Below are 20,488 nucleotides of genomic sequence, written 5' to 3'. Positions count from 1 at the left end.
CATCTCGAGCAGAATTAGAATTTGGTGAATCTGCTTCAGATAATTGAACTGAGTGTATGACTCTGAAAATCCATTTCAAAAATTCATGAATCCACTAAAATAAATTAATCGTTATAGACTATAGTCAGAATCCCGTCATATTCCAAAACGTACTCAGGATTTGTTTAACCATTCTCAACTGGGACGTGTTTCCTATTCACACTGACGATATGGACAGTTGCAAGTAACGTAGACCAAAACCCAACAATTCTCGGATAATAAGAATTTCCCAATAATAATGTCTTCTACTACAAAAATTCCTTCGCAAACTACTCTGGAATGTTATCCTTATTTATTTTCTACACCTGACGAACGAAACTCAAACAAACAACAACTAAGGAAAACAAAAGGGACAGCGCATTATGCATTATCTATTGGCTCTGTTGGTAAAATGTCCACACAGACAACGGCGAGCGGGCTCACAATAATAATGGGAAACCGAAAGAAACGTGTTGTTCATGGGAGACAACGTTGAGCGACGATGAACGGTTCCACACAGTAAGTATTCTTTTTCCCACGGAATCGCAAAGTACATGACGACGATAACAACGATGGGTTGCGTATCTGGTATGTTGGTAGACAGAAGAAAATCGCCCACAGTATAAAGCGTGATGATGGTTGGATGTGTACGACGAAAAAAGAAGAGTCTTCGCATGCTAAGGATAGGATGTTAGCTCCTCGTTCTATGAAGAATGTGCACTAGCACTCGTTCCAGCACCTGATGATGGTTGTACCTCTTTCTCTGTTTTGGGAGCGTCTGGCCAGATTACTTTGTAATACTTTTTTAATTATGTGCATACGGTACAGTCCATTTTTAGTTTGTTGATTTGGGATGAAGTGCACAGAGTAGAGTAGGGTGTGTACGATCTGGCTAACTATGGACTGGAACGCTTATATGGCCTACCGGGTAGAGTGGATTTAATTATCCTTCTTCATTCTGGTCGAAGTCATACGGTAGATGATCGAATCGCGACCCGGATCCATCGTGCCAATTACGATCGAGATGGCCAGCAGTGAGAACGCTAGCACAACGCTGAACCACAGAATAATGTTGAAGATAACTGGATAGTTGCTGTTATACTTGGTAGCCAAATTCATCGGGTTGTCCTGTGTAACGATAGAACAAAAATCTTTACATTAACGAAACGATCACGTAATGGCACAAAGTGCCTGTGTGAATACTTACCTGTTCTCCCTCCTGTTTCGACTGTGACACCTGACGCTTTGAACGAACCACCAACTGACCTTCGCTGGCCGTTACCAGTCCTACAATAACGGCACCATCGAATGCCTTTTCTGATGCCGTTTCTAATCCAGCCAACGCATTAACGAACAATTTCTTCGCTTCGTCCAATGCGGGAGAGTTAGGTTCGTGTGCGGCCAACAGTGCTTCGAACGATACGCGAACAATATGCACGGTTGGAATACGGTCAGTTGACGTCACGAGCAGATCACTAAGCCCGTTCAAAAACGCAATCTGGCGCAGAAAGTCTGAATCGGCTTTGTTCGATTTTGGTTTCAGATGTTGCGGATTCATTTCCTCATCGTCTGGCTGAACGGTACCGAGCGGAGTGGCAAAGTTATGGGAAGATTCCTTCAGATCCACCTCAAAACTGACACCCTGATGGTCGGCCGATTTCTGGATCAACTCGCTCAGAGCAACAGATCCGGTATTACCGTCCAGTTGATAGCTCTTAGCACCCTGGAATTATTCGCAAATGAATAATGCATTCTCCCGATCCTAATGCGTCACGCACTCACCTCGACCGCGACGGATTCCAGTCCCTCGGCCACAACCACTACGGCACCGTTGGCTGTGTTGAACGGATCCTTTATCACCATACCGTCCCATTCCGTTGGCAGGCTAACGGAATAGCCAAGAGCAGCTCCGAACACTTCCGGCAGGGATTCCGAATCCAACCGGCTGTTTCCACTAAATTCGACCGCTTTGGGCGCATACAGCACGGATAATTGATCACAGTTTGCTGAAAGAAAGGAAACGATCAGATTTGGGTTGCTTTTTCCGATTGTACCAAAACTGGGAAGATTATCAATTCTACCAGCAGCAGCCTTGGGGGTTTGTAATGTTTATGCTTTTGCTTCTAAACCATTCACACTTCCAAACTTGTTCTACGGCTGATGTCGATAGTGATAGTGCTTCTTTTCTATTATTTATACACAAAAATACTTACCAACTGTAGCCAGCGCAAATAAAAGGGAAATCGCCCGCAACATCTTGCCGTCCAGTGAAGTTATCTGCCCTATGATTTTGCACTTGTGATCATATGACGTTATTGTGTTAGGCAGAAAATTGATTTTTGTTCCATTTTCTACTCCGTTCCTCACGTGACACTTTGGGCAGGGTTGCTTTGCATCGATGCGTCAGCTGTCATTTGACACTGATTGAACGTACCGGTGAAAATACTTTATCTAACGTAGTTTAAAATTTAATTTTTTAATTTTTTCTCAAACATTTTTGTTTTTGCGAAGAAAAAGCCAGCAAGTACATTTACTTATGTTTATTAAAATAAATACTCTACCGAACATTCCAAGTTTATAAAGGTATATGAAACATTTGTCGAGCTGATAATCTTCTACTACTTGTTGCATACGACTGATTATGCACAACACTATATGTTATCTATTTTTTTAAGGCATCACGGGTAGCATTTCGTCAAATGGTTGGAATCGGGTTTTCTTTAGCAATTAAAATCTTAAAAAAAACCGCACACAATCAGGATCCGTTGCTTTCTTTTACTTCGTGGCCAATTTTTCCCAACAATGGTTGCATACACGCACCGGTTTGCTTCCGTTTGCCGTTTGCTGCTGCTGATCCACCGCCGCTAGCGTTGCAACGTGCTCCGAACAGCTGGAACAGAAAATTTTACCACAATTTCGGCAGTGATGCTTTCGTCGGGTCATGCTAAACTCTTTTTCACATCCCGTGCACTTCGACACGCCTTTGTCCGGTGTCCAACCACCCCCGCTGCTGCCTGTCACTGAGTCACCATCTCGGTTGCTATCGTAATGATTGTGTTGGCTGCCCGTTGATCGTTCCTTTAGTTCCGAAATTTGTAACTTGCTCACGCTCAGCTGTACGCCAAGCTCCTCCAGCGTGCGCTGATCTTCGGCCCATTGACTACGGAGTTTTTCCAGTTCGACATTGGCTTTCCCGAGTTGCTGTTAGTTGTTTAGATTAGAATGGGAAAAGAACATTAGAGCAAGTAAAAAAATCTAATGTCCGTTTAGGGCTAGCTCCGTACCTTTGAATCATCCGTCAACTGTTTCACCTGCAGTTGCAATTCGCTAATCACCTCTTTGTGTTCCATTTCCTTTTCCTGCATGGCTGTTCGCCATTCGCGCTCGATGCGTAGATCGGCTTCTGCTCTAGCCGCCCTCTGCTCGCTTGCGACCACTTGCAGTGATAACGCCTGTGACGATTCTTGCAGAGCATTTAGGCTAGCGGTTTCTGAGCTGTATCTGTGTAAAGTAAAAGACCGCATCTCAATAATTTCATCTCTTCATGAATGTCCACAAATACGCCCTTTTATCAAACGTACTATTGTAATATGCCAAAGTAGAATTGAGTTCTTGTGCATAGATGTTTAAAATAAAAATATATATAAAGTAAGTACAACTTTACCGAAGCTGAGGCAACTAGGAAACTCCATGTGATCGCATGCGGCGCTTGAGAATACTATTTTCTTCTGAATGTGAGTTTTTTGCTAACACTAACACTAACTTTCCCGTTGGTCGAGAAAAATTTCTTTGAAAACTACCAGTTTCTGAATGTATATTACCAGGGGAGCATCCACGGAAGAGCTAGCACCTAGTACAGCAATTTTGTTCGAAAATCATCGAATGGTATGCAATTTTTAAACACTAACTTTCCATACAAACCAGCTGTTTTCAGATTGCCGATACCAGGAGAGCATGTTTTTCAAGAGGTAACACCTGGTACCAGGATGTTGCACAACACATGTTGCGCAACACATGTTGCGCAACATATGTTGCACACCATCTGGGATGCAACATATGTCGCGCAACATATGTCGTGCAACATATGTTGCGCAACATCTGGCATGCAACAACTTGAGATTGCAACTACCGGGAAGCGCGTGATTTCTGCTCAGCTGGTACCAGGTGTTACCTCTTGAAAAACATGCTCTCCTGGTATCGGAAATCTGAAAACAGCTGGTTTGTATGGAAAGTTAGTGTTTAAACATTGCATACCTTTCGGCGGTTTTCGAGCAAAATTGCTGTATAAGGTGCTACCTCTTCGGTGGATGCTCTCATGGTACTATACATTCGGAAACTGGTAGTTTTTGAACAATTTTTTTTCCAGATCTTCGGGCAAGTTAGTGTTTAAAAATTGCATACCATTCGACGATTTTCGAACAAAATTGCTGTACTAGGTGCTACCTTTTCCGTGGATGCTCTCCTGGTACTATACATTCGTACTACCATAAAGTATTTGGACAGTTTCTCGTAGATTTGAACGTAATTCTCCCCAGTTTACCGAAGATATTAGGTCCACAAGCTGTACCTACAATCCAGCTTCGAATAAGTAATAATCAAGATAGTCAGAAATGCTATTGCAAGAACCATGTGGTTGTAATATCAAACGGAAAAGAGAGTTCTAATGATTGCAATATGATTTTATTCATAATCTATGACAATGCTAGCTATTTCGTAGTACACTGAGAGATTGTGTCGGTTATAACATCATTACCGGCTTGCAAACTTGCAAAAATTGTGACAATCGAAATAATAAACACTATACTCCACCACAATACTGTTTCGAAACACGTAGGTTGGACATTTTCACGGTTCAATCGGGGAAAGAAAACTATACCAAACGACGAGTATCGCAATGGCAATAGCTGGGGAATATTACGGAAGGGAAAAAAGCCTAAATTCTATTCTAGCATCTAGCATTTAGAGCTAGGATAATTTACAAAAATATTAAAATCTTGAGGTTGAAAACCCTTGTTGAAGTATTCGTATTAATGAATACGTTGAAGTAATAGGAAACATTGAACTTTGAGAACGAGGCCCATCTATTGCACCGGGCCTATTAGTAGCGGCACCGGTCTTCACACCGGCCCTCAGGATCAAGATAAATCTCATCCAAACCCAATTTCCGTATGTAGGAATGACTATCCGGCTACGGGTAAATAAAGTAAAAAAAGCTAGAAATGGTTGGCCTAGACCTCCTGAAGATGTCATGCCGATAAAGAAGACGCAGTTTGAGTACACTGCATGAAGCTCTTGCGTAGCTGCGTAACCGGGTCGGTATAGCTAGTCTATATATAAACGTTTGTATGCGCTAAGGAGAACCATAACGCCACTATTTGGATCACATTTTCTACGATTTACGTACATTACTGATTAGTCTATTCCTGATATTCCTGATTAGTCCAACGTCTTCTACTATTTTTCGCCCAAAGTACAGTTTCCAATCGGTTTACTTCTTCGGTAACAATCAGCGAAATTTCTTAGAAACCTGTTTTGCTCATGTTGATGTTTTAGGCGATGCACAAAAAAAAAACGGTTGATTTCTGTGGTGAGCTTTTACTTACTGAACTTTTCCTACAATTGACCATGTTTTATAGCATTCTTCGATCCATTAGGTGCAGCGCCACGAGAGTTGACAAAATGCTGACAAATTTGTCAAGTGACAAAATCAGCTGGTCAACTGCGAAAAACCACTATACCGTAGCCGTGCACACAATTGTTTTCAGATTTCCGATACCAGGAGAGCATGTTTTTCAAGAGGCCAGCTCTCTATGCTTTCTGGATTGACACATTGGAAGCTTTGTACGTGTGTACGTGCCAGATGAAATCTTACAGCTTGTAAGCTACAATCGGTTTGATAAGCAATCAACGATCTTACCACAATATTCGTTATTTGGTGCAAATGTCGAGTGTGACGTGTAAGTAAATCAAGTTATAGGTAACCAAACTGTAAATGTCGTACCGATCAAACCCTGTTACGGATCATTACTTCAGGAGCGTTAATTAAGGGTGGAAATATTATGGTTGAAAGGATTAAGGATTCAATCCGAATTGATCCGATGAAGGATCGAACCGTAGAATTCGAACAGTTCCGATCTGTTCAACACTATACCACAGGGGATGCTTCTTGCAAATTTCCCGAATATGGTTATACAACAATTTTATTTTACTTTTCTTTCTTTCGTAAACGAAAAATGTAAAATCTACACAAGATATTACATATGAAAGAATCAAGATTCGTCATTTAAACCCAGACCAAATAAAACGAAACAAAATATGTGCCTTAACATGTGATAAGGATAATGAATAGTATGCAAAAAATACTACCACCTTACAAAATGTTTTAGCACAACTAAAAAGTCAACTGAAATGTAAGGAATTTCACAAAAAAGAAATATAACCAGAAAAGCACATACAATTGTATGCGCTGCTTCTCGTCTACACTAATCAAAGTATAAAACATCAATTATCGAATTCCATTACTTTATTGATGTAATAATATTATGCTCCTCACAATACTCAACAGTCAATCGAATTCGTTCAATAATTATGAAATATTTTATAAATGCAACACAAAAGCGCACATGTTACATGTCTCCAGCATATCAATCACACAACTGTTGCCTTTTAGGGTTTACTAAAACGATGCATTTTCATTTATTGGTTTTATCATAGCGGCACCGCAATACAATATACGCATGATCATCTCACCTGACCTACGGGATAAATAGCTGGACCTACGATTGGTATTCATACTAGGACAAGAACTCAATTCGACTGTGCTTCACTTTCAAGCGTAGCATTAATAGAGGGCAGCGAAAGGCGCATTACTAGTGTATGGCGCGCATATGGTAGTGAACCGAACCCATGGCTTAGTTATTCGATAATAGCATCACAAAAATAATAATAAAACAAACATAGAATGAATTGCATACTTTTTCTCCAGCTGCGAAATCGCACTGGCCATCGATTCGCGCTGCGTCTCCATCCGTGACATTAGCTCTGTTTTGTGCTTCAGCGACGCTTCACACTCCTACAATACAGAATACGTGGTGGAAGTGTATACATGAGTAATTGATTAACACCGACGGGGGATTGCTGATATTTGCAATGCTTGTTTCGTTCTGTCCGCGCGGACACATCGACGATCCAGTTGCCCCGAAACCGTATTGCATATGACGCACCCTAGCCATATGACCCAGAGTCCCAGTGCCCAACCAAGCAGTCTTTGAACGTGTGTGTGTGTGTATATAAGGAAAATGTGACTTATGTTCACGATCGAACGCACTCCTCCACATCAGAGCCGACTAAAGATTATTCGTTTGGTGGTGTGGTTTCGTTTGATGGCGTCGGAACTACCGCTGTGTTTGCGGCTTCTGCTGATTGTCCACCAACCATTCCGGTGCTGGTGGTAGTACTACCGAGATCGACCTGCGGAGGCGTTGATAACCGTTTCTGCACGTCCTGTTCTTGCTGTTTTTCCACTGGTATTGCAGCGGCTGCTGGTTGTGTTGCCGTGCTTGTACCTGTGGCGGACGTTGCAGCAGTTGCAGCAGCTGCTGCCGTTGCACCGACGGAGGGAGATTTCCTCAACTTGTTCGCATTGAAGGGAGGTATGGTGCCTATCTTTAGGTGTGGTTTCTTGTTCGGTGGACCGACCAGCCCGCTCCCGTACGATCCGCCCGATCCTGATGGGGACGATACACCGCCACCCGCGAACGAGTTGATTGTGCTGATCTGTGAGTCCGTCATTGCGTCGGCCGCTCCCTTACGCTCGAGGTTGGACAGTATTTTGCCAATCTGTGAAGCTTTAATCTGTAACCTCGATACCATCTCACCCTTCTGCGTCAACTCCAGCTCACATTCCTGGCCGGTGGCGGTTCCCGGAGACGAAGATAAGAAGAGATATCGTTTACACCCTCATTTTGTCTCACAACCCGCGTTACAGTACCCAAACGTGATTTTTCTTATTAAATCGGCATAGTAAGTAATCCCTATCCCAACCCTGGAACCGGCACGAATGTCTGAAGATCGTCCACGGGTTTCACCCGAACCCCGATAACCCTGATTGCCCCCCCCCCCCCCACGTACCCAGCGTACGCCAAAAATTACCTGTAGCTTACGGTACATGTCAAGATTGATCGATTTGATGTCCTCCAGCTGACGGCGCAGTGAAACGATCGTATCTTGCTTTTCGTGTATGTCCTTTTCCAGCAGTTTCATGGCCATTTCCGTTTCCGCTTTCAGCGATACCTGCAGAGAAGATGGAACGCATAGTAAACTCGACACAACCGACACTTGCACGCACGACTCGCCCGTAAGACGAGAATCATCACTAACTTGCAGATCTAGCTCCTTCTCGATCTCCTGCCGCTTTTTGCGCTCCTCCGCAAGTGTTTCAGCCATTTCCGGATCGAACCGATCCAGCACGTTCGTTTTGTCCTCGATCGGGTGACCGTGTTGGGATGCCCTCCGAAGGGCAGCATTTTCGGCCTGCAGTGCCATTAGGCTGTTCCGTGCGATGGCTAAATCTTCCTTCATGAGTGCGTTGGTCGTGGTGAGTGATTCGACCTTGGCTTGTAGATTAGCGACGGTAGCACTGTGAAAATCGACGAACAAGGTGCCATTTGGTTCGATTAGATACCGGGGCGCTTCATGTTGAGTCAGGTAGCTCTGTATACATAGTGGAGTGCACCACACTCACGCGCACACCAAAGTAAGCGGTTCATTCGAGGTAGCTCCTCATACAAGTTGAAGAGCGAACTTTAACGGTCGCCAAAGAACGATTGTACGATGTGCACAGAAGCGCCTACATCCGCTTTGAAGGAGCGATGAGCGAGTAGATGCCTATACAGTAACTTTTCGCGCTAGTCGTGGCAAAGAATGAGTGAGATGACAGGCAAAAGAGAGGCACGCAAGTCGGCATAAGGCGTGGAGTTGAAAGGCAAAAGAGTGAATCGATAGTCGTAGCAGTGAGTGAGTGATTTGAAATGCCAAAGAGTAGTCGGAGGATTCAGAAGATGAACTCTCCATGCAGATCATAAGACACTCACTTACATCTGATCAGTACGCACATCGGATACTTTGATCATCGTTCCAACGAAGCTGCAATATTTCGTGTTTTGTGTGGATCGCCAATCGTTTGCGGGCAGGGCGCAAAATTTCGCTCTTCAACGAGCTACCTCTTGTTTCAGCTGACTGTGCAGGAGCGCCCGCCGTAAGATGAGCGGAGTTTATTTGAGCGCTTTCGCTCACGAAACAACACTGTTTGGTATTCGTGTTCCTGGTTGCTTACTTGAGATGTCGGTTTAATTCTTCAATGTAATTCTTCTGGTCCAGCACGGCCGTCATGGCTCCGGTGGCACTGTCGTCGATGCCACCTCCAACCCCACCGTTGTTTTCCTCGTCCGGGCTGTTGCGGGAACTGGACCGTAGGTACAGGGAAAAATCGATCACGCCTTGCTGGGAATCCAAGTCTTCCTCCTTCACGCACAGATTGCAATCGATTACATTCAAACCCACGAGAATGCCCACGATGATGATGATCTAGAACCGGTCGAGAAACGGCGTTAAGATGAAATGTTGCACAGGATAGAGACAGAGAGAAACCACACTGCAGATGCCTACCTCATCGCTCATCATCAGTGCGTGCGGTTCGTAGTACTCGGCCAGCGAGTCATCCCGATGCTCGATCAGCACCTGCAGATAATCGGCGAGCTTCTTTTGCATCAGCGCCAACCGCAACCATGCCCTCGCACGGCCCATATGCGTTCGTACGGTGGGCAGATCACGCACGGAGGACGTAATATCCATCGCTTCGGCACAGTACCGTTCGACGCTTTGCAAAATGTCCCACAGCTCTTTTTTCGGACCAAGCAGCCCCTTCTTTGGCTTTAGCCCATGGCGCAGTACGTGCTCCAGCACGATGAAGAAGTGCTGCAGCGGCAGATGGTCCGAGTCGAGCATGCGGCCAAAGCGCAACGATTGCTCCAGCAATTCCTTCACCACCAGTTTGCATATCTTTACCAGATTGCTCCGCTCGATGGAGGCCGGATCGCGTGCTGAGTAAGTGCATCATACGAACACGGACGCAACATAGAAAGCAGAGAAGAAGAGAAAACGCGTACATGCACAAAGGATTGCTTTGACACCATTCTTGTACTGGTTAGCTAAATCACAGAATCGCAGTAGACATGTGATCTACTAGGATGACATTGCAGTGGTTTGAATTGCTTATGTTCCCCCAATTTAACAGAAAAACAAACTGCCTACAGCGCTCATTTAATCGAACGGACAACAGCTACAACGCTAAGAGGTATAGAGTGGTGATAGTGATTCCAGCATAAAAGAAAACACTGTAGCGGAGCAGATTATTTCGTAGAGTGGTTATGGCGTGGCTCTTTTTCCGAGTGATCGCTTCAGAATTCCGGTGTCTATTGTCCCTAGTGGTTAGTGGCATGATGCTGAACGGAATGCTATGCACGGTGGCTTCTGAAGGCACAGCTAAAGATGTGCAGGAGAAACTTTTTCAGATAAACAATATGGCGCTATTGCGACCATCATCCTGCATTACAGCTGACGATCTAACTGTGATTCAAGCGAAGCACCATTACGAGGTAACCTCAACTATCTTTATATCTGTCGATATCTGGGATTCACGTAGGCAGTATCTTCGAATTGTGTTTTTTAGCAAATGATACCCGAAAGCCCACTAGCATTCGAACCCCTAAATGATGCAGAAGTTGTGCAACAGATTGAATTTCTCAATCAAATCGAAAACAGCACCATAAATGTGTTTAATGATAGCAAAACGAGAGAGCTGATGTTGATTGCCTTCGCTGACGTTTACGGAGCTTATATGCAAAGTTACTTTGTGCCAGTGATCAAATATTCTTACTATGGTGGATTTGTAAGCTATGGTGCCAGTAGCGAAGCGTTACGACTTCTAACAAAGTATCAAAAGCTGCTCGGGATCAATAGCCGCTGGAAAGTGTATGATCTTGATCCGTCACATTTCTTCAACCAATTGAAACCGACTGAACGATGGCAGCGAGAAGATCACAACTGTAACCACTTGTCGAAGGTTCCTGTCGAAGGTACGCTGAGTCCTGCCGTGGAGATTGATGAAGACACGCAAGAACTACTTCTAATTTCTATCCCTTACCATCGCAATGGAACAGTTCACAATCCCAAATCTAAAAATGCTAGCCGTGTGCTGTTAAATTACTACATAGAAGTCATCGGGTGCTTTGCGCACAAAAAGGAAAAACTTGCTACTTTTCAGCAAGAATTTGCCCAATGGATAACACGCCACATTAGGTACGTCTTAACAAACGACACCATTCTTTATCCAGCGTTCGAAGGTGTGCTGCAGATAAAGAAAAGTATAGAAAACGAACGTAAACTACCGAAAAAATCTATCAACGCTATCAATGAGCAACTGTCAGATGATGTTGAAGGGGACGATTCTAACGAACTTTTCGAAACTGGAGCTACGGCGGACAATCGAACGGAAATGTCGTCACTTAAAAAAGTCTCTATTTGGACAGGGTGCAGTTTGGCAGTGCTGTTAGTGGTGTACATAGCTTTCAAAATGCAACAGAATCGAAAAGTAATCACCAATAACCGATTGACACAAAGGCGTAGGAAATCTTCCGAGCGACGTCGGAGTTCCAGCAAACGCAGACTGTCTAGAGATAGGAGCGAAGAGGATGAGATGACGGTTTTCGAGCGGTTTGAGACAAATCCTAAAAGTGAAGGTAGAGATAGCAGCAGAACGGAAGCTACGTGCAAGTTCTCACTTGCTCAGTTCATGCAGCGTATACAGCCCCGTAAATGGAAATCAACTGCTAAGGGTTACCGCACTATTCCGGCGGAATCTCGCGATGTAGAAGCTGATGAAGGAAGGCTTTTATCCAACCAGCAGCGCAAACCGAAGGTTGATGAACCTCAACCAGGCCCGTCGGGACTCAATAAAAATCAAAAGTCGCGTTCCTGCAGCTGTGTCTCCTGTGCCGATCGGGAATCTATTCAAGATTCAGATGAGTCGAGCAGTACGCTGCGGCGTACAGCTTAAGCAACGGCCATGCTCCAAAGAATGCTTCTAATTTCCAAACAGTGCAGTAAGTGTACTAACCACCACCACTGGATATAATGACGCTAAAGTATTTCATATGCAAGCAGTAACATAACAAACCAAGAATGACTAATAAAAAAACCTAAGATCAAAATCAACTCAACAGCTATAATATGCACTGGTGATAGAATAAGCACATCCATGTGTAAAGAATTGGAATTCTACCAGGGTGCTGGCTGCCCAGCTGGCGTTCGGTATGAACTTGCTTGTTGAAAGCGAATGTAGTGTAAACGAACTGTAAGCCAATAATACCCAATGTCCTTCTGTCCTCGGACGACTTCAAACCAGTTTCGTTTCTGTCCTGTCCCAAAGGATTCGTACGCGCTTTCCCTCCTTTGGGTAACGGTTTGAACGTGCCTATCTCAACACTGCAAATTATAATACCTCCAATACGCGTGCACCAATACAAAGGATTTGTACTGTTTTTTTGAGGGAGGGGGGGGGGTTGATTTTAAACCAATTTCCGCAACTTTGGCCGGTACCACTTTGTGTTGATGACACGTAAGGGAATCCACAATACACACAGAGAAACTGGGAAATGATATCGCAACTGTACAGAAAAAAAACACAAGAAGGAAACAAAAAAAAGAGAAGAGAACAAAACGATCTTTGTATCTCTGTATGTGTGTGTGTGTGTGTGTGGCTATGTGTATGTGTGGGAGAAACAGAGGGGTTTGTTGTACAATAAAAAGGCACCTACAGTAGTAGTTAACCCAATCGCGCTCGATAATCTTCTCTTCGCATTTTACGTTCTCAATTATACCGAAAGCATTGAGTGCGTTGCAGTCACCGGTTCCTCCGCCTGCACCCCCTCCGCCGCCGCCCAGCGCATCGGCCCCAACGACGCCACCGTTGCCGCCGCCTGCCACCGCCTGACCGTCTTTGATATCGAGATCCTGCAGCTCCTTGAGGCAGAGCCATTCGCCGTCGACGGTGACGCGAAAGTTGCACAGATAGATCGTGTCCTGGGCGGCGGTATCGCTGACACTGCCACCACCGGCCACCCCCGCACCGTTCCCGCCAACGCGTAACTGCCCGCCCGGGCGGTGTCCATCGCCGGCTGACCGGTCGTGCCCGGCGGGGATGGCACGGGGTAGCGTGATCAGGGTGGTCCCCGTTCCGTGATGGTGTCCTTGTTCGCCGTTGCCGTTCTTACCGTTGATTCCGGCCGTGCTGCCACCGGTCGACGCACCGACGCTGCCGACATTGCTGGCGGTGGTGGAGGAGGTGGTGCCGCTGGTGACGGTCGTTTGATGGTGGTTGTTCGGCTGTGCAATGCCCAACGCACGCATTTTAGGCTGGGTGCACCACACCGGCAGCAAATCCAGCCCCGGTTCAAGTGGGACAGATGGACGGAAAAGGGAGAGAAACACAGAACAGTTAACAGCAATAGTGCACGCGGAATTCTTTGTTTTTTTTTTTTGTTGGCGTAAGCGAGACTCGGCCAGCCAGGGCGTAAAATTAATCCTGCGGTGCTTTGGGGATGTGATGTTTGGAAGAAAATAGCCACCAGGAACTTTTCAAAAATAAGGAGTTGTACTATATTGAGAGATTCCTGGAGATAGCTGAGATACATATGGGAATCTCAAGCTCCTGGTTCAAAATCCTCCGATGGAATTTGATCTAATTCGTTCCCTTATAACAAGTATTTGATCTATGTCTTTAAATATCAATCATGCTGCTGGTATGGTCTCTTGGAGGACAGAATCTGTACTATGTCCTCAAATCAAGAAAAGCCTGATATGGCACTTCAAGAATAGTAAAAAAGCAAACATTACAGTAATTGATATCTAGCATGAGCTCATCAATCCATTAAATCAAGGATCAAGGGAGGTTTTTTTAATTTTGCTCCGTTCAGGCGTGTGTGTTATTGAATTAAGATTCCATCGATGGGTAATTATTCGTCTGTAATTAAACTCCAATTGGGAGCCTGCTCTTGACCTTGGTCTTCGTGGCAAATATTTTTACAAAACACACACAAACACCGAGGTTTTTTTACCAACACAATGGCACGATACTACACTACGAGGCCTTGACTATTTAAATCCTTTTATGGTACGAGCAAAACTAGGATCAAGACTCCAAGAAGAAATAAGCCTATGACAAAGAAAACAGCTGCTTTGTATAATGTGGGGGTGTCGCTAGTTCTTCATGCAAGTGGGTGTACTTCTTTGGCACGTTCGTGTGTTTCATTTGGCAACATTTTCTTCCAACATCGTCATCCTTTTCGCAATTTAGTCAGCCCAGCCTGCTTTTTTCTTGCTCGTCTGGTAAGATTCTAGTTTTGCGCAGGGGGATGCACAAGACTCCAAGACGTGCTATACTGCACCCTGCCGGAGGAGTCCCTTAGGCACAACTTACAGTGCGATTTACGGAGCCTAGCGGGTGACTCAGCAATGTTTCCGTTTTGCCGCTGGTTTAAACGCTCTCGTTCGATAGAAATATATTCACCACACGCTTACGCCACTTGCAATTCCGTCCCTGCACTTACGAAGCTACCGTAAAGCAAAGGAATGAGTTTCTAGTTTGCACTGATAAAGGTAACTTGCGAACACAAAACGACATCTGAACGATTGTTCAGCCACATTCGCACAAACGCGTAACGCAAGCTGGTAGAAATTAAAATGCTAGCCACCAGTTCCTCATTCAGTTGTATTATCGATTTTTCACCAAATCAACGCCTGCTACGTGAACGGTCTGGGCTATTGCGGATTGAACAGAAACGAATGGAATGAAGAAAGCAACCGACGACGTTGGTTTGACATGTTTGGAACTATGGGACTGTTGGCCATTATATGACGCGAATCAAAGGACATGCGCAATGGAAAGCTACCGAACAGCACAGCATTCTTCCATCTTTCCGGCTGTAGCCTGTTTTTCCCTCCCATCGCAAAGGAGGTAAACAAAACAAACCCATTCAAAACCCACACAGTTACAAACGCACGGAGTCAAGAATGGGTAAAGAATGGCTTTCACTGTTGCATGATGATGCCGGCACTAGTGAGTAAACGGGTTTGTTTACGTTAACTGTTGGGTTGTATGGGTTTTGCACGGCACGACGATGCACCGTAGGCATGGAAAAGCTAACGAAAATGAGCTGTTCAAACCACTGCAACTAAATCCGTCAATAATGTGATCTTAAATCAAACATTTAGATGTTAAATGGATGCTATTATGGTTAGATTTGGGTTGACTGGATTGCTATTATTCTGTTGGTAGTAAATATGTTTGGCACTGAGACAGGCTGCCAACCGATCTTTGCTGCAGTCTGAGAAAACTTCTCTACTCAAAACAGCTGTCGCGACGGACGAAGCTGGGACTATATAGAACTATTATTATAGAACTACGCCTGTGAGCCATGGAATTTGTACAAAACGGACAAAACCCTATTATCGGCGTTCGATAGGAAGATCCTCAGAAGGATTTTTGGCCCAGCATGTGTGGAAGGATAATGCTGTAACAGGAAGGAGCTGTGCCACAAACTCACTGTCACACAGCGCGTTAGAAACGTCAGGTTCCGGGGGCTGATCACGTCATGAGAATGACAAAGGACAAACCAGACCTTAAAGTTCTTTTAGGTCGTCCACATGGCCAGAGGATACTTGGTAAGTCCAAATGGAGATGGAGTGATGGTGTTGATGGCCGCCACCATCCAGAAAGGGCGGGAGAATGGATTGGCAGACGACGGCGCTCGATCGTGAGCGGACGACTCCTGCAGCAGGCCAAGACCGGCGGGAGGATATTCGAAAGAATCAAATATTCTCAATACCTTTAAAGATTCGAATAGGCAGATTCGGATCACACGCGATCGGATTGGGACTCAAGCCCGATTGGGCTGAATTAGATTAGCACTATTTTAGGTTGCATTGACAGCATTTCTGCACGCTACACCGCTAGAATTAGTGAATGCAATTACATTTTAAACCATACCGGCGTGTTGCGTTCAATAACATGACATGACGGATTGGGGTTCGGATCTCAGGTACGAATGATTTGATAACGATATTTTTTCCAACACTGGGCATGTACACATCGGAGCAGCGAAAGAGCCTAGAATCGCCTATAAATGCTCTCCACATGGAATTCAATATTTTATCAGCCAGTCTTCTAGGGATGCACCCGACCCTTCGCGTGCTGCTTCAGTTCTCACACATACACACGCGTAATAGTCCACAGGTTTACCCGAATTACGGTCCCTCACCAGTGTTGTCCAGCAATACACGACGACGCACCCCACAACCATTGGTCGATACAGCGCCAGTGACAGTGGCATTAAACGTCACCAAGCAGTAAAGCTCACACACCTTGAATAATAGCGATAACACACCGCCAACCGGCCTATCGTCAATCGTACGATGATAAAGCACCATCGTGAAGCCGCACATCTGTACGTGGGGTAAAAACCGTGCAACGTCAGCCAGTAGTTCATTCGCGAACCCTCGACCCAGTTGCTGTGTTTCCGTTCTTTCTGCGCCACACAGTTCCCGACCTGCATTCGCAATGCCACAACAAAAGCGTGTTCGATTTAAGGACGACGAGGCACGGGTTAAGAACGTACACCAGCTCGACAGTGGTGCGGTGTACGGGGCACTGTTCGTCGTGATCGGATGTGGTCTGTTGGCGAGCTACTTGTCCACAAAACTTCCACCAGCGCTAACGGTCGCGGATCTAGAGCGTTCACCGAATGCGTTTATAGCCGAGCGTGCGTGGGCTAGTCTGAAGACGCTCAACGACATGGGACCCAAACCGGCCGGAAGCCAAACGAATGAAGTGATGGCGTACGAGTTCCTGCTGAAGGAGGTACAACGCATCGACGCATCTAAGCACGCCGACCAACAGCTCGACCTGGACAGCCAAACAGTGACCGGTGCGTTCAGCATTTCGTTGCTCAATCAATCGATGACCAGCATGTACCGGAACGTGCAGAACCTCGTGGTACGGTTGGTGGGAACCGATCCACGCCAGGCATTGCTACTGAACTGTCACTTCGATACCGTCGCCAGCAGTCCGGGCGCTAGTGACGATGGTGCCAGCTGTGCCGTAATGCTGGAAGTTATGCGCGTTATGTCCCGCCGTCCGGCGCGTACCCGCCACACGGTACTGTTTCTGTTTAACGGTGCCGAAGAGACGATGCTGCAGGCAGCACACGGTTTTATCACGCAGCATCCGTGGGCGGCTGAGGTACGTGCCTTTCTTAACCTCGAATCGTCCGGTTCCGGTGGCAAGGAGGTGCTCTTCCAAGCCGGCCCTCACCATCCATGGTTAATCGAAGCGTACGCACGCGCCATCCGTCATCCGTTTGCGCAAACCGTTGGGGAGGAGATCTTCCAGCTCGGTTTGATTCCATCGGATACGGATTTTCGCATGTTTCGCGATTACGGTGAAGTGCCGGGGATGGATTTTGCCCACATTGCGAACGGGTACCGGTACCACACGCGCTACGATTCGATGGACTTCCTGTCGCTCGAAGTACTCCAGCGTACTGGCGATAATGTGCTCGCCCTAACGCGTGATTTGGCCGAGTGTGATGAGCTAGCAGCGTCGCAGCTACCGACCGGTGAGACCGTATTCTTCGACTTTATCGGGCTACTGTTTGTGCACTACACGGTGTCCAGCGGTCGGCTGATCAATCTGGCCGTCGCACTGCTTTCCATCGTTGTGCCCTTGGTCGGGTTTTCCCGGATGCGGCGGGGAGACGTTTTCCGGGAAGTTATATTCGGGCTGGCCGGCACTGTAATCGGGACAATATTCAGTATCATCGCAAGTACGACCGTCGCACGCCAGATGGATTTTATCGGAAAGAGTATGGCCTGGTACACAAACACATATTTGATCCTGGGTCTTTACTGCTGTCCGGCACTGCTGGCGCACTGTTTCGTCTATCTATTTCTAACGACGTTCTACACCAACAGCAAGGTAACGAAGATCATCCTTGGATGTGGAACAAAGTATCAATACATTCTTCTCCTAACTCTTCCCAGAGCGATCTATCGTTGGGTCAAATGACACAAGCACGATTGGTTGGTGTCAACGTGTTCTGGAGTCTCGTTACATTAGCCGCAACCAGTGTGGATTATCGCAGCGGCTACATTCCCATGGTGCTGCTCGTCTGCTCCCTCGCATCGTCCACGGTGAACTTCATCCTTAACGCGGGACGAACACAGCGCCGTTGGATTTACGTGCATCTTACCTTCCAGCTACCGGCGCTACTGTGGTCAACGAATTTCTACAACGTTCTGATACAACTCTTCGTACCGATCACAGGCCGCTTTGGAGGGTCGCGCAATCCGGAAGTGTTTATCGCACTGCTAGCCTCCGCTGGAACACTGCTCTGCTGCAGCTATTTGATTCCGTTTATAGCCCAGTTGCGACAAATGATGAATTTCACCGCCAAACTATCGGCTGTGATTGTGTTTGCGCTCGTATTAGCCTGCCTTAGCCCGCTTGGTTTCCCATATAGGGATGAAAGTATGGCTGCGGAACCGACGCCACAACGACACTACGTGACAGTAAGAAAGAAAGATATGTAGGGAATATGATTTGTGTTGTGATCGCTTTTGTTTTTCCCATTTTTCCCTAAATCAAACAGCACACCTTCCGGGTGTTCCACGATGAATTTGGACTGTACAAGGGTTCCGACGGTGGGTTCCTCTTCCAGGAGATGGATCGAAACACTCGTGCAACGATTGAACAATATGTTGCGCCCGGTGAAACGCTAACACCGATGCGACAGATGGATTCCTGTCAGAAGGAATTGTTCTGTGCGCTGCCGTTTTACTCCTTGTGGCATCAGATGCGATTCAAGTGAGTAAAATGCTACATGTCATTTATCCAAACGGAAATGTATTAGGCGAATTGCTATCTTCTGCAGCAACTATTGGTTACCAGGTCCGGAACCACTGTACGATAATATGGTCACAATGGCTTATCTTGGCACGGAGCAGCTTGACTCGCAAACGCAACGTTTAACGTTCTCTATGGAAGGAAGCATACAATCGTCTATCATTATTGGCCCGAAGGAAGGCGTACAGCTGGTCGGATGGTCGATACTAGACCATGTGCCACCGGCGGCAAAGTTCAGTGGCCGAGATGGACATTTCCTCTTCATTACGCACGGCTTACCGGGGAAGGCGTGGAACATGACGCTCGACATGTGGTCCGATCAACCGAAAGCTACCGGCGATCTGGTAGATATTGTTGTTACGACCAAATTCTGGGAGTATCATCACATGCATACGCCCGAGTTCGAGCAGCTGCTGGGAAGATTCCCTTCCTGGGCACACGTTGTTCCCTCGGTCGCGGTGGTTTGTGTGTTTCCTCTCTGATTACGCATCGCCTCGTTATGTGCGCACTGTGCCCATTTCCCGGGCGAGAAATTATTACGTTGTCTGTTTGATTATGTAAATTTTAGTAAAACCGATCAATATACAATCTGTGAGTGGCGATATTTTGTACGCGTTTTGACACTTGACAGCATTGCACTTTCGCACAGAAGATTAACGAAACTGTGAATTATGAGGGTGGTGTGAAATACAAAATACAGCAGCGTACTTACCGGTTGGCTTCTTTCTACTACCCACGTCACCATCGTTAGCGGAGGGACTGGCGGTGGAGTACGATGCCAGGGAGCAATAGCTTTCCCGGCGTGTTAATCCCTCCCGGATGGATGCCAACGAAGGCGACTTACTGATTGGGGTGCCCGAGAGGGATTCCTCTTCGCTTGGATTTCTACACAGCAACCTGTCGGTGCTCATCTTGGTGCGTAGATTATTAGTAAGATTGCTACACTACACGGATGCACTCATGAACACACCATAGCACAGGGGGAGTCCAACGAATGATAACACAAACAACACGAACCAAAACAATAACACTTAGCTGTGGGTGTTGGTTCACCCAAAACTTATCTCTCGATTGCACTGCTATCGTCGGCTGGAAACGATTCCTAAACCGTTTCCTTCATTTTTCGATATAAATCTACAATTACACTCAACACCGTATATGCACTCGAGACGAAATACACTTCTTACGATTTAGCGAACGCGACACCATTAACATTCTACGACAACGCGAGAACACGCGAGTGAATAATCAGCCATTCTGTTTAAAGGGAGGAATTAGATATGCTTTAGTGAATATTTTTCGTCCAAAGCTTGAATAAAACCCTTTTTAAACACCATCGACGCGGAAGGAGACCTTTTTGCCCAGATGTTGCTGTAAATAAATAAAAACACGGACACTTGTCAGATTCTACACAGCACGAAAGAGAGAGAGAGAAAAACAAACGATGACGTT

General features: G+C 45.9%; 3 protein-coding genes across 5 annotated transcripts; 1 reads left to right on the top strand and 2 right to left on the bottom strand.

The window, feature by feature from the left end:
* Positions 1–295: 295 nt before the first annotated feature.
* LOC128309936 (ATPase H(+)-transporting accessory protein 2) lies at positions 296–2,345 on the bottom strand. The gene is made up of 4 exons (XM_053046448.1): positions 2,232–2,345; positions 1,801–2,024; positions 1,226–1,741; positions 296–1,146 (listed from the first exon to the last, which is right to left on the bottom strand). Exons 1-4 carry the CDS (start codon positions 2,272–2,274, stop codon positions 958–960), a joined length of 972 nt encoding a protein of 323 aa, XP_052902408.1. The 5' UTR covers positions 2,275–2,345; the 3' UTR covers positions 296–957.
* Positions 2,346–2,550: 205 nt separating this feature from the next.
* LOC128307464 (protein RUFY3) lies at positions 2,551–20,247 on the bottom strand. 3 transcript variants are annotated; one of them, XM_053045327.1, is made up of 9 exons: positions 14,555–14,848; positions 12,894–13,491; positions 9,685–10,118; positions 9,353–9,603; positions 8,398–8,656; positions 8,170–8,310; positions 6,993–7,090; positions 3,303–3,519; positions 2,551–3,219 (listed from the first exon to the last, which is right to left on the bottom strand). In XM_053045327.1, exons 2-9 carry the CDS (start codon positions 13,483–13,485, stop codon positions 2,794–2,796), a joined length of 2,418 nt encoding a protein of 805 aa, XP_052901287.1. In that variant the 5' UTR covers positions 13,486–13,491; positions 14,555–14,848; the 3' UTR covers positions 2,551–2,793. The 3 variants fall into 3 exon arrangements, with proteins under 3 accessions (XP_052901287.1, XP_052901305.1, XP_052901297.1); XM_053045345.1 differs by lacking the exons at positions 12,894–13,491; positions 14,555–14,848 and adding an exon at positions 19,749–20,247; XM_053045337.1 differs by lacking the exons at positions 2,551–3,219; positions 3,303–3,519 and having other exon boundaries at positions 6,947–7,923.
* LOC128307457 (endoplasmic reticulum metallopeptidase 1-like) lies at positions 16,694–19,768 on the top strand. The gene is made up of 4 exons (XM_053045314.1): positions 16,694–18,109; positions 18,175–18,702; positions 18,783–18,997; positions 19,065–19,768. Exons 1-4 carry the CDS (start codon positions 16,694–16,696, stop codon positions 19,516–19,518), a joined length of 2,613 nt encoding a protein of 870 aa, XP_052901274.1. The 3' UTR covers positions 19,519–19,768.
* Positions 20,248–20,488: the final 241 nt, after the last annotated feature.

This window comes from Anopheles moucheti, chromosome 2, assembly GCF_943734755.1.
Source record: "Anopheles moucheti chromosome 2, idAnoMoucSN_F20_07, whole genome shotgun sequence".
Taxonomy (NCBI): Eukaryota; Metazoa; Arthropoda; class Insecta; order Diptera; family Culicidae; genus Anopheles; species Anopheles moucheti.
The sequence above is the reverse complement of the archived record's forward strand: the minus strand, read 5'-3'. Positions and strand labels throughout refer to the sequence as shown.